The sequence below is a fragment of the Chrysochloris asiatica genome, unplaced genomic scaffold (assembly GCF_000296735.1).
Source record: "Chrysochloris asiatica unplaced genomic scaffold, ChrAsi1.0 scaffold00234, whole genome shotgun sequence".
Classification (NCBI taxonomy): domain Eukaryota; kingdom Metazoa; phylum Chordata; class Mammalia; order Afrosoricida; family Chrysochloridae; genus Chrysochloris; species Chrysochloris asiatica.
Window position 1 is genome coordinate 4,349,855 of NW_006408752.1, and position 14,889 is coordinate 4,364,743.

The window sequence follows — 14,889 nt, forward strand, 5'->3', positions numbered from 1 at the left end:
ATGCTGTTATAGTCATCATAAAAATTTTTACAAAACCACTTACTAATTCTTTTCTTAAGTTTCTCTTTTTAAGAATTCTCCCTGTCATCACAGATTCCCAGTTGATGTATTCGGGAAGCGAAATTTTTATGTTTTTTATTAAAAAAGGTATAGAGAAGAAAATGACTACATAGTCCAAGCTCATTCATATAAAAGGAAATAACCTTTGGAGGGGGTTTATTGCACTTGCCTTTTACTAAATATTCAGACTTGCAACTAGAAAGAATAAAGTAACCAATTACAAGAACAAGTTAATGACAAAAATGTTCATTGTTCATTTAAAAAACAGATCAAGGGTATGCTTGGAATGGTTTGGTTTTATTTTCTTTGATCTCGAATACTTCGTTGTTAGTCCTGTCCTGGAATAAAAAGGAACACAAAATTAAAATACAAGAAGAGATTTAAAAATTAAATTTACAAATCACTGATTATAAAAATGTAACTTGATAATTTATAAAAATAAGATTTAACAAGTCTCACAAATTGTTGTTGTTAAGTGCCGTCAAGTCAGTTCTGAACCATAGCAATCCTGTATAGGGTTTTCAAGGAGTGGCTGATGGGTGTGAACCACCAATCTTAAGGTTAGCAGCCCAGTACTCAGATCTCAAAATATGAGTTTTGCAGACAGTTTCCTTAATGTTTAAACAAAAGCAAACAAAAACCAAACCAGTTGCCGTCGAGTTGATTCTGACATACCTTTTTGTTCTTGTTACCATCTTCTGTACTTTGTCTGAGCTACCTACAGAAGGAATAGAAGACAAGAAGTATCATGATGAGAAGTGTGAAACAATTTAAAAACTCTAACAAAGGAGCTCTGGTAGCGTAGTGGTTACGAATCGGGCTGCGAACCTTAAGGTCAGCGGTTCAAAACTACCAGCTGCTCCGCGGGAGAAAGATGAGGCTTTCTACTCCTATAAAGATTTACACCCTCGGAAACCCTGTACAGGGTCGCTATGGGTTGGAACCGACTCGACGGCACTTAACAACAACAACAACAAACTGAAAGTTAAAGCTGATTAATAATAATAAAAATCTTCCTCAGTACTATAGTTTATAAACTAATTTTATAAGCATAATTTCTTTGTAATTTACTGTCTATCAGTATTAAACTTATTTTTTAAAAGTTGGCTAGAGTCAAAACTACAAAAAGAAAAAAAAAAAAAAGTTAAAAAGGCTTTCTGACTGTTGTTAAGTGCCATCAAGTTGGTTCCACCTCATAGTGACCCTGTATAGGGTTTCCAAGGAGTGGATGGTGGGTTTGAACCACCAACCTTGCAGTTAGCAGTCCAGTGCTTATCCTACAGTGCCACGCCAGGGCCCCAATTCTGACTGTAATTGTTGTTGTTAAGTGCCGTTTAGTCAATTCCAACCTATAGCGAGCCTGTATAGAGTTTTTTAGGACTGGCTGGTAAGCATAAACTGCCGAATTCTGGTTCAAACAACTTTGCAGTCCAGCACATTAAACCACAGCACCACCCCAGTTCTTCTAAGGAATTTCTTATTTGATTTTATCACTCAGCTCCTTAAACCTCTGAGTTCAAATCAAGCCCAAATTAAAATTTCCCAAATTCAAAATCTAATGGTTTCAGCTAATTCTAACCTATGGTAAGGCTCTAACATTCCCCTAAACGGCAACACAAGCCATCCCTTTAATGGTACTTGCTTCCGATATAACAAAAATCTCATTATTGTAATGCTGTTGTTTTAAAGTGCCTTTGAGTCTGTTCTGATTCTTAGCGACTCTGTATAGGGTTTCTGAGGAGTGGCTGGTAAGTTTGAACTGCCAACTTGCAGTTAACCAACCTTGCAGTCCTGTGCTTATCTTACAGCACCACAGCAGGACTCCCCTACTGTAATGTCGCTGTTGGTAAGTACCGTGGAGTCGGTTCCGACTCATAGTGATCCTGCACAGGGTTTCCGAGGCTACAAATCTTTACGGGAGCAGAATGCCTCATCTTTCTCCCGTGGAACAGCTGGTAGCTACGAACTGCCATCCTTGAGGTTAGCAGCCCAATTCGTAACCATTACGCTACCAGAGTTCCTTCTCCTACTGTAATAATAGCCCAACTGTAATAAGACCTAGAAAATCAAGTCTTTTCTACAATGATTGCAAACTCACCAGTACTTCTCGAGTTGTCTTTGGGTTGGTTAACTGGATTAACTTTATCCTTCCTCATTTCCTGAATAATGTCTTTATTTAAGCAAACATCCACATGCATATTGAAAAGAGAAAGATCCGAAGTCTTTTGTTTTAAGTTGCAGACAGGACAAACTAGAGCTTGGTCTGTTATCATTTCTTGGAAATGCGGCTGGAGGGATTTTTGCCTATTTAATGACCTGCCATCTTGATTTTCCAATGAAACAGTACAAGAAGAATTCTGATGAAAGCATTCCATATTAAAAGACTTGCTTGGAAGGCTGGGATATTCCCCTTCCCTTTCCTTATTGTTTAAAGCATCTATACTTTCTGCTTTAGTAGATATGTTATCTCTGGTTTCTGCCAAATCTTCATAGTCTACTAAAGTGACTTCTATATTATTCTCATGGGTTTCCGAAGTCTGCTTCTCACTGAGTGAAAGAGAATGATGCACATTTTCTTTTGTGTTAATTTCTGAAGAGGAAGCATGTTCTTCACTGACAGAAGGTCCCCTAAGACATGCATCCACATGTCTATTAAAGGCTTCTAAACTGATGTTTTCTTGCTCTCGAAAGCAAACAGGACAGGTAAATATCTGACAGCTATCTGAATTCTCTGCCGCTTCAAAGTTCTCATTCATCTTTGAAACTTGAAAGGGCTGTGATGTGTGTACACTTTGTTTATTCAGAGTTTCACATTTACATGCGTCCTGGTGGCTCCACTTCATTTCTGATCTTTTTTTATCAAAGAAACTCTTCTGAGGAGTTATTTCCTGAGGTTTTATAAACTGATCTTTGTCAGTTTTCTCCAGTACACACCCACTGGCTGGCAGGGCTTGGTTTCTAGCCTGTAAGAAGCCAATAATGCTCCTTTGTTGGTGTTTCTTATCTTCTTCGTTGGGAAAACTAGATATCCGCACACCTAAATGAAACCAACCACGATAAATCAATGTCAGATTCAACAAAACTTAATTCACTCACAGCACATAAAAACATTTACATAATACTGATGCAACAGACACACAAAAAGGTTGGTTAGAGGGAAATGAGAAGCAATTATTTTCAGAACGAAAGGCTATTTTCCCAAGCTGGTATTTTGACTGGGAATCTGTTTTCCTTTATAAAGCTGAGAATCATTAAATATTAATTCTATGATAGAGTTGGTGTGATTACTGTTGTTAAATGGTGCTGAGTCGGGTCAAACTCATAGTGACCCTATATAAGGTTCTGAAGCTTTAAATTCTGCAGGAGCAGAAAGCCTCATCTTTCTCCTGCATGGCATAATTATATGTGTCTTTTACTTAATATATGAGATGATACACAATACTATTGATTACTAAGTAGCTACTGTAATCAACCACACAGACGCTTTAGGTCTTTTATTTAAAGTTACTGTGTTCAATCTATTTCAGCATGTGCTGTCTTTTATATATTAAAGTTAAGGCAAATAAGCTACTTTTAATAGTAAAGTGGGCATCTGGATTGCTTATCCATATGCACTCTCTCATACTTTGGAAGTGTGCTTTGTTTTCTTTTGACCAGGTGGTGACTAGAAATGTGATTATAAAGTACCATCATCTCTTATCTGTAATCCTGAAATCCAAAAAGCTCTGAAAATTGTAAGCAACAAATGATAGTAGTGACAAAGCTGACAGAATCTCTTTATACTCTTTACACTTAGTGTGAATATTATTTTGTTTTGTTTTGGCTAGTCATTTCTTGCAATTGAATGGAAATTCTAAGGTAAGATTTGTACTGATAGTTCTGCCATTGTATTTAACTGGAACATAAACTGGAACTGGATACACAGGGTACAAACTCATCTCTCTCTCCACAGATAATTATTCGTGCTCATACTTCAATCACGTGTCCTCGTGTGGCACTGTAGGGTAAGTACTAGACTGCTAGCCACAAGGGTGGTGGTTCATACAAGGTCACTAGGACTTGAGATTAAGTTGGAACCGATTCCATGGCACTTAACAAAAACAACAAAGAAATATTAATGCATTCGATCATGGAGTGCTGCCCCAGTCCCCAAAGGAATACTAATTAATAACTATCAAAAAATATACTCAATATACACTGAATCTGCTTTCTGATATCTGAAAAGTTCTGAATTTGCAAACATACTTTGTCCCAAAGATTTAAGATAAGGGACTGAAAAAGAGAGACTTTAATTAGTTTTTACTATATTCAACCTAATGACCATTATTTCACATGACTAAGGTTTTAAGAATTATCATAAATGACAGCAGCTTAGAACCAACTAATTAGGATCAAGAAATAAAGTGGAAGTGATTTTTAAATGATTATTTCAGAAAATCTAACAGAATTAAGGAGCAAGGAGAAAAGTTATACCCATAAGTCTTAATTTCAAGGGATGTGGAAAATCAGCATCAATTTCTGTTCTCAGCAGGTCCTTGGCAACGGCAAATATTTCTTCTGCAGTAGAAACAACAGATGAAACTGTAGATGCACGAGTTTTTACTTCAAAATTCACATTCTTCAGTTTAATGGTAACAGTTCTACCCTATAACAAACAGAATGTAATTACACACAGCTTTTAACTTCTAGCAAAAAATTTATTTAACAAGTTAGAAAAATTCAGAAGAGTATGTGGTGTACATATAAGAATACTGTTATGGGTCTGGTGAAAGGAGATGGGGATAAGATTCGTAAGATTCAATAGAGAATAACTGTTATCATGACTAATCGCCACTGTCACACTTGTAAAGGTAGAAGTTTTGTAACAAAAAAAGAAAAGGGGAGTGGTTAATCTTATAGTCCAGAAACAGAGGACCCTAGGACCACCAAGAAAGGAACACAAAAATAGAATGCAGGACCTTATCCAGAGAAGCAGCAGCGCCAGAGATGGAGGCAGAGATGGGGGCATGGAGAGGGGGAGCAGCTGAGGACTCTAGATTCATCAACTAAGAAGAGAAGGACTAAGAGCTGGTGGCCAGGAGCAGACTTGTAGAAGGTGCCCTTTGGAGATGTAAATTATTACATATGCCTGAGTGGGTTTTTTTGTTTGTGTGTTTTTTAAAAAGCTAAAGTGGATAGAGAGAAATACTTTCAACTCATGGTATATGGAGGGATTATAATCAATGTAATGAAACAAGTTATATGAATGGTTGAATGTGAAACTGATGACGTGCCCTGTAAACTTTCACTCAATCCACAATAAAAACCTTAAATTAAAAAAAAAAAAAAAAATACTGTTGTGGTTAAGTGCTGACAAGTCGATTCTGACTCACAACAACCCTGTATAGGGCTTCCAAGTTTACAGATCTTCATGGGAGCAGAAAACTTCATCTTTCTCTTTTGGAGCAGTTCAGTGTTTATCCTACAGAGCCACAGTACTCCCTCATATAAGAATATGAAAGTGTAATAAATGACTCACAAAGTATGGTAATGAGAATTATCATAAAAGAACAAAATCCATAAGTAATGTAAAAATGACATTTTAACCAGAATTATTATCCCATCCCCAATCAAATCTTTGTAAAAGATATTTATATTAAGGGTAAAGTTAACTGAGCATCCTCTTTTTTTTCACTAAATCTCTTTTAGAGGAAGAAGTCACTCTTACAAAGGAGGGGGAAATGATTTATAAAAGACTTCATTTAAAAGTTCTTGAATAGAACTTTTAATACTTACTGTGCACCTATGATATACCAGATATTATTCTAAACACTTAACACGTAAGAACTCCTTTTATATTCAAGTGATGATAGATTATGAGAAAAATACTCACTTAACAGATCTCATTCTTTATAATGTTTTAATACTTTGGTATTACACTTTGTAATAATCCCACCTCTGGCTTGAGAATGCCAGGAAAATGCTAAACAGAGACTGTTGGGAGTGAAGATTATAAAACAGACAGTTCTAAGTCTTCCAGGCATTTTGTGTAAAAAGTTGTTGTTGTTAAGTGCCATCGAGTTGGTTCTGACTCACAGTAACCCAGTAAAGGGTTTCTAAGGGGCTGGCGAGTTTGAACCGCCAACCTTGTGGTTCAAACTGGACTTGTGGTCCTGCACTTATCCTACAGAGCTACAACCAGGACTCCTAAAATAAAATACCCTATTCTAGAAGGTCACGGTCTACGTGGGAAGAACATTAAAGGATGACAGGGAGAGCCTTTATATTATGGAAATACAGAACTAATCAAATCACTCACTGTTGAGTTGGTTCTGACTCATGGTGACATAGTGCGTGTGTAGAACTGTGCACCATAGGGTTTTCAGTAGCTGTGTTTTTGGAAGTGGGTCACTAAAGCTCTCTTCCAAGACATTTGAGGGGACTTGAACTTCAAGCCTTTTGGTTAGCAGTCACCTCCGTTAACCACTTGAGGATGGGTAATTGTTCTCTTGCCTTTTGCCAATATAACTCTGGTTTTGAATTTATTCAAATCTACTCCCTAGGTGGTTGGAACTCTAGAATTACCTGGGAACTACTTGAGTCTCCTAAGATGCTTCCCTATATAATAACTTCGTACTAGGTTGTGGGTTAATGCATTGGACTGCAAAGTCTATTTGAACTGCAAGGTGAGTGGTTGAAGCTCACCAGCCGCTCCTTGGAAACAGACACTATACAGGGTCCCTATGAGTTGGAACCAACTTGACGGCACTTAACAACAACAACAGGCCTCAGATATAAGTCAAAACTGAATCTGTCTCTGTTTGTTGATGATGAGAACATTCTCTTTTGACATTTTTCTATTTGCATTAATCTTATGAGATAAGTAATCTAACTCCTGAATAAGGTAGCATCTCTGTAAAGTTTTCAAGCAGCATCTCAAAAGAACATACCTTAAGTCCTTCTTTCTGAAGATCGTGAGCAAGTTCACTGCAAAGTTCTTGGCATAAGCTATACTGTTCTTCTGCTTTACTTATCTCACTGAATGTTCTAGAAAGACATGAATGATTTTGGTGCACCCAGTCAGCTGCAATTCAAGATATTTTAAGAATGATACAGTATATTTAAATGGCCTAGCATTGTTCTATTTTCTACAGCACACAATAAAATGTTAGATGTACTAAGATATAATTGTATTAAATAAAAACAACTAAGATCTGCCTAAATAATGGTAAACCATTTAGATTAGCAAAGACATAACTTATGCTCTCACTTTTCTCTGCAATATTATAAAAAAGGTGATTCAAAGCACTAACAGACAATGACAATGTCCCCAGAATCTACAACACACTGAGTATACGTGCACATAGACTTTACTACAGAGGATTTTCTTAAGAAAATATAGACATGAACATTATTCAAACTGTTTCTTGCACATGTATTTTCTGGAAGGGAAATCTCTCCAAGTAAGGCACCTAGAAAGTTGTCTAACAGCAACTAGAAATGGAGGACAGTTATAAATAAATGTACAAATCTTGAATTCATCTGTACAAGAGTGTTAAAAGAAGTTGAATGCATATAAACGTAAGAGAGGAAGAGACGAAGGAGAGATCAGTGTGCTAAGTATATGTCCCTGAGCAAATCCCTATACAGAGTCCCTGTCTCCTGAAATACCTAGTTGCCCAACTCTCCTCCCACTAGCAGCTAATGCCATCACTGTTTTATTCTTATTAATTCCTCCAGAAATATTATATTCCTGTATAAGCAAACAAACATCTTTTTCTCATTTTTTTTTTATATAAACAGTAGAATAGTAGACACATTGTTCAGCCTCTTGCTTTGCTCAATTCATCTTGGTAAGAATTCCCTATAAGTAAATAACTTCTTCAATTTTATATGGTTGCATAACATCCCATTTAAAGATGTAACAAAATTTAACCAATTCTTTACTCATGGTTATTTAGTTATTTTCAATCTTTTGCTACCATTAAAAATAAAAAGCTGCAATGAATAACTTTGTAAGCATGTTAACTGACATGTGATTATACTGTGATGAATTCCTAAAAAACATCTGTGTGACCAAAGTAGCTCTGATTTTGAATAGTGTTGTTAGGTGTCATGGAGTTGATTCCAACTCATAGCAACCCTGTGTATAACAGAACAAAATACTGGCCAGTCCTGTGCATCCTTACAATTATTGTTATGTTACAACCACCATATCAACCCCTCTTATTGAGGGTCTTCCTCTTTTTAGCTGACCCTCTACTTTACCATGTGTGATGTCCACTGATCCTTCCTGACAACATGTCCAAAGTAAGGTGGATGAAGTCTAAGTCTCACCACCCTCCTTTCTAAGGAACACTCCATCTAGACTTATTCTAACACAGATATGATTGTTCTCCTGAAGTCCATGGTATATTCAATATTCATTGCCAACACCATCATTCAAATGCATCAGTTCTCCTCCAGTCTTTGTTACTCACTGTCCAGCTATCACATGCATATGAAGCAATACATACGCCATGGCTGGGCAGGTGCACCTTAGTTCTCAAACTGACATTTTTGCTCTTTAATACTTTTAAGAAGTCTTTTGCAACAGATTCACTGGATGCAATACGTTGCTTGATTTCTTGACTATTTCCACGAGCATTGATTATAGATACAAGTAAAATGAAATCCTTGACAATTTCAATCTTTTCTCCATTTATCGTGATGGACATTATTCAAGTTGTAAGAATTTTTGTTAGATAGTTGATGTTGTTGTTAAGTGCTGTCAAGTTGGTTCTGATTCTCAGCAACCCTGTGTAGGCAATTTGGAAGTATCTATCAACTATCCTCATGTGGCACTGTAGGGTAATGCACTGGGCTGCAAGGTCAATTTAAGCTGCAGGATCGGCAGTTCAAACCCACCAGCCACTCCTTGGAAACCCTATACAGGGTTGTTATGAGTCGGAACTGACTTGAAAGCATTCAACAACAACAACTATGTATAACAAGGGTCCTTATAAGAGGCAGAAGGAGGATCAAAGTCAGGGAGAGAGAGTGTGTGTAGAAGATGCTATGCTGCTGGGGTTGAGGATAGGGATGGGGCCATAAGCCAAGGAATTCAGGTGGTCTCTAAAAGTTAGGAAAGGCAAGGAAACAGAGTGTCTCTTAGAGCCTACAAAAAGAACACAATTATGCATTCTTTTTTGACTTCTAACCTCTAAAATTGTGAGAAAATAAATTTGTCTTGTTTTAAACCACTAAATTTGTGGCCATTTGTTATAGCAGCATTAGAAAACGAATACACCATCCTGTCCTGCTTAAGAATCTAAACTTTTTTCACTTCTATAGTCTTGTCAATAAAGTATGTCAATCTTTGCCAATATAATAGATGACAAATTCAATCTCAGAGAACTTTCTAAATAGAATCGAAAATATCCTCCCATGTTTTAACACCACTGCGTTTCCTTTTCTGTTAACCATTTATATCATTTTTCCATTTTTTCTACTGGTTTGCTTTCTTATACACTGTAAGAGTTCTTAGTATGTGATATAAATTTCAAAGCCTACCCAAAGTTTAATGTTTTAATGCAATTTTAAAGAAGTCAAGAAGAATTTCTAGAAAGAGAAGCAGAGAACATTTCATGTAAGCTATCACTTAATTCACAATAAAAACTTGTAAAAAAAAAAAAAAAGTGGCAGAGAACACATTCTTGTTTTAATAATAAAAGACAAAATTGAAGAAAATGCATTCATTAAATAGGACAATACTGTTTCACTTTGGGATGCTTTCTTTTTTCTTTTGGTTACCTTTGTGTAAATTGTAGTCTAAAATAACAATGTTTATCAAAGTTATTTATTGAATCTTGCACAAGTTCTTCAACTCTTTCTAATCACAAATAATATGTAAGAAAAATTAACACAAAAGTATACTTGGTGAGCAGTCCCTAAACGTCTAAGTGGAATTAAGATTCTTTGAGGAGATCATTGAGGGACTTTTCAAAATAACACCTTTCTCCAAACACTGAAGTTCAGTCAAGATTTCATTTGATATACAAACAAAATTATAATGTACCACACTAGATCATCTTTAAGCTCTCTTTTACCAATAATACGTCACTATTTGATTTCTCTTCTCGTTCACCAAGATTTGAGGAGTTTCAGGAAGAACTCTCATTGTTACTACCTAATGAAATAATCAACATCACTTTTCTTATAAACCAGAATAGAAGTAAAGACTTGGAATCCTAACAGTAGTGGTTTATCACTTGGCAGAAGAAAAAACATTAAATAATAAAAATAGTTGCAGTTCATTATGTTCCCATTGATCATATAACTAAAGATTATTGACTTTGGGAGTGTGAACTCCTGAAAATTGTTACTGGGTTCCTAAATAAATTTTGTTTTGACATATTTTGTAAAAATTAATTCAAAAATGAGTTAAAAATAACATGAATTACTTATAAACAATAAATAACTAATAAAATATTACCTCTCAACGCTCATACTTTTCCTCTCTCCATCCCTTGAGGGGGGGAAAAAAAGGCTTTATTAATTTTTTTTTCTTCTCAAAAGACAACTAACTTCCTTTTAGTCAGCCAAGAGAATATTTTAGTTAACTTTATATATCATGTTAAATAGTGAACTCTTCTTATCTAAAACTGAAACTATCACCAAAGAACATAGATTAGATGCTAATGTGATTGGCTGTGTTACGAACAAGTCTCTATCAATTGAAAAGAACAAACCTGAAGATTAGTTGATATTTTAAATTGCTCCTATCAAAAGCCTGAATATAGAAAATCCACATTGATATGAATAAATTTGAAGTGATAGCATAATAGCTTGCAGTTGTAGGATATAAATAAATAGTAAATAATTCAATCAGTTTTCTCATTTTGGCCTGGTACATTAACTTCTCTCTCCTACAGTCTACTCATTATGCACTTATCATACAGGGTCACTCTGAGTAGAAACCGGCTCGAAAGCACTTAACAACAACATAGACATGGTGCACAGCAATAGGCTGAAGATATGGAATTGAAATCAACTGGTTTGACAGGACTCTAGCGACTTTTATCGGAGCAACTGAAACAGCAAGTAGATTATTCATTTTCCAAATACTTATTGAACCTACACCTACTAGGAATCAAGCACCAATTTTGGGCCTGGAGATAAAGTCATGAACAAAACAGACCAAGCGCCTACCCTTAAGGAACTTACAGGGAGGGAGCAAGATACACAAATTTAGATGTAGATATGAAATATGTCAAAAGGCAGAAGCCCTACAGACTAAAAAAGAATGCAGAGCAGGGGAATAAGAATGTTGGGGAGAAGGCAGGCTTGCTATTTTGTATTATTATAAATTATCTATAAATGTTCCTGAAGAGCATTTCAAAGTGTCATAGGTTAAAGTGTGCTGTGACACTGTTGCTGTTGTTAAGTGCTGTTGAGTTAGATCTGACTCATAACGACCCTGTATAGGGCTTCTGAGGAGTGGCTGGTGGGTTTGAACCACAGACTTTGTGATTAGCAGTCCAGTGCTTATCCTGTAACACCAGAACATAGTAAGAACTATATCATTTTCTTGCACTATGGAAATATAAAGAAGATAAAGACAAAAGAAAACATTTACTTCCTATTATGCTCAAACAGGTGTCCTGGCATGGCGCTGTAGGATAAACACTGGACCGTAAGTGATTGAACTACAAGGTCAGTGGTTCAAACTTACAAGCCGCTCCTCAGAAACCCTATACAGGGTCACTATGAGTCAGAAACAACTCAATGGAACTTAACATACATAACATTATGTTCAAATATTAGCTTTTCATAGTATTAGGAATTCTTTTTCTTGTCTTTCATTATATTCACCTAAGACCAAAGCCAGCTATCAGTGGATGCAAAACAATGAGGAGTAGGGAGAGATGAGAAAAGCTATACAATCAGCTTTGCAGCCTTTGTTAGATTTAGCAGGTTTAACTAGTGATAGACTATATTTGTTAGTGTTGTTTTAAATGCCTTTGAGTCAGTTCCTACTCATAGCAATACTGTATAGGGTTTCTGAAGCTATAAATCTTTGTGGGAACAGAAAGCCTCATCTTTCTCCCAGGGAGAGGCTGGTTGGCTCGGACCGTTGACCTTGTGGTTTGCAGTCCAATGTTTATCCGATGGAGCCACTATGCTCTCTGATAAACTATATAACTGATATGGTTTTCTTTTAAAGGCATCCTCAGTAATCTTAACTGTTGTCCATTAGTTTGAGCTCAAGACTATAAAGGAGTTCTTTTGATGGCAGGCTGTCAAGATGAAAGCAAAATTGAAAATACCCAGATTTTACTTCTAGGACCTCATTCTTTTTTGATCCCCCTTCTTCACAGCCCCTCCAACTACTAGCTCACTCAGTTGTTCTTGTTAGGTCCTTCTAGCTCAGTTGTTCTTGTTAGGTGCTGTCGAGTTGGTCCCGGCTCACAGTGGCCCTGCAGAGGGTCTCTGAGGAGCAGGTGGTGGGTTTGAACTGCTGACCTTGTGGTTTGCAGTCCAGTGCTGATCCTACAGCACCACACCAGAAGTCCTTGTATCCTTCGAGCTCTAGGGAAGCTCTATTTAAGATCGAGGGGGAAAGTGACATGGAAGGAAACCCTACACAGGGCCTTTCTTCTAGTTGCCCCATCTGCTTGGAATACTCTTTCCCTGGATATTCAATAGTTAAGAAGTACTGGATCCTGCAGATCTTTGACCCTGGCTGATGGCTGTCCACTCCCAAACCCCCTAATCCTACTCCTCAAGTGAGGGTTTTGCCTTCACTTTGCTTCATTTTTTGCTTTTCTGATTATTTCTGGTCTCCACACAAGTCTGTATGCTCCATGAAGGTAGGACTTAGTGCAGTTGGCTGCTAGCCTCAATGCCTAACATGGAAGAGGTACTCAGTATTAAATGAATAATTTCCAAATCTGGAAAAGAAAAGAGTTATAGCTAGTTCACTATAGGTTTTCAAAGTATCATTGAATCGTTTCACTTTGAGTGAATTTGGAAGTATGAAGCATATTTCTCTCCTAAGTAACCTGACCATCAGCATTCCCCTAACATTCTGAAGAAACAATTGTTCCTCTTGTCCAATCTATCCAATTGCTCAAACCAACTTAGGAGGGCTTCTTTATTCCTTTCCCCTTTTCTCTGGTAGCTAATCCATTGGCTCTAATTAAAACAAATATTCGGAATTAAGCTAGCCAACCAAAATGTTATGGCACCTGATGGTGCGGTAGCTAAGTGCTTGATTGCTAACTGAAAACTCAGCTGTTTGAACCACTATGGGAGAAAAGTGTGGCAGTCTGTTCCTGTAAAGATTTACAGCATTGGAAACCCCATGGGGCAGTTCTACTCTGTCCTACAGCTGTAAGAGACTCAGAGGCAATTGGTATAACAAAAATTTAGGACATGTTATCCTTACAGACCTCATCTCAACAGTTAAGAAGCGCTGTGGTTTTGTGGGACAAGCACTGAACTGCTAACCACAAGGTCAGTGGTTTGAGCCCACTAGTTGTTCCATGGGAGAAAGATGAGGCTTTCTGCTCTCACAAAGATTTATAAGCCTCTGAACCAACTTGATGGCACTTAACAACAACAACTGAATGGTTAAAACTGATTATTTCAGCAAATGACAAAGAAAAAACAAAATGACTATACACATACCTTTCCAGGTGTGTTGAGCCTAGTCCCAGGGAAATATGAAGGAAATAATGCCAAGAGGTTTCAGAGAAAAGGAGCGAAAGTAATGCCCTCTGTTGGTAGAGTTCTGTGCAAGTAATAATTCCAAGGGCCTTTAACATTTTCTCGGTTACTTTTCCTATTCCAGAAATCTAGAAGAGAATCAGCATTTATCATTAATTCACTTTTTTTTTTTAAGGTTTTTATTGTGGATTGAGTGAAAGTTTACAGGAAAGATCATCAGTTTTACATTCAACAAACCATAAACCTTATTTCATTACAATGATTATAATCCCCTTCATGTTAACCATCAGTTAACTGTATTTCTCTCTATTCACTTTAGCTTTTTTAAAAAACAAAACAAAAACAAAACACTCAGGCATATACAAAATAATTTACACCTCCAAAGAGTACATTCTTCAAGTCAGCCTTCAGGCCACCAGCTCTTAGTTCCTCTCTTCCCATGAAGAGTCCTCAGCCAGTCCCCCTCTCCATGACCCCATCTCTGCCTCCGTCTATGGCATCTCTGCTTCTCTGGATAAGGTCCCGCATTCTGCTTGTGCTCTTCTCCTTGATGATCCTAGGGTCCTCTGTTTCTGGACTGTAAGATTAACCACTTTCCTGTTTTTGTTACAAAACTTCTACCTTTACAAATGTGACAGTGGCAATTAGTCATGATAACAATTATTCACTATTGAATCATACGAATCTTATTCCCATCTCTTTTCACCAGACCCATCTAGAAAAGATAAAAATTATTCAGTGGGGACTATTTCTTTCTCCTCATCCTCTTAAACTAAACTCCCTCTTGAAACCCTGTAAGCCAGACACTTCGTGCCTTTATTGTCCCCTAATTTTAGGTAGCCAATGTCTAAGTTGCCCATTCCTATCTACCTTGTGTACAGAGGGGATAGCATTGGTACTTGATGTGAAGACTCCTTCCCTCTATGTTGGTATTTAGAGTTACTACCTCTATGAGTATAGGTCAGGATCATCAAATTGTAGCAATTTACCCTTGTTTTCCTTGATTCCTTTGGTAATCTGCCTCTAGTCAGATAGTCTAGTCTGATTATCAAGCCATTGAGGCTAGGTCAAATGGGTACTGTCTGTAAGTTTGGGTGTTCTTGTGCATCATCCCTCACTTCATATCAGCTGGATGCTTCA

General features: G+C 36.9%; 1 protein-coding gene across 1 annotated transcript in view; it reads right to left on the reverse strand.

Moving 5' to 3' along the window:
- Positions 1–313: 313 nt before the first annotated feature.
- Positions 314–14,889, reverse strand: part of POLK (polymerase (DNA directed) kappa) — a 78,393-nt gene continuing 63,817 nt past the window's right edge. The window contains exons 7-13 of the mRNA XM_006873306.1: positions 13,711–13,877; positions 10,514–10,546; positions 6,990–7,086; positions 4,534–4,705; positions 2,159–3,097; positions 736–778; positions 314–398 (exon numbers count right to left, since the gene is read on the reverse strand). Coding sequence (XP_006873368.1) covers positions 314–398; positions 736–778; positions 2,159–3,097; positions 4,534–4,705; positions 6,990–7,086; positions 10,514–10,546; positions 13,711–13,877 — 1,536 coding nt within the window. The remainder of the gene's footprint in view (positions 399–735; positions 779–2,158; positions 3,098–4,533; positions 4,706–6,989; positions 7,087–10,513; positions 10,547–13,710; positions 13,878–14,889) is intronic.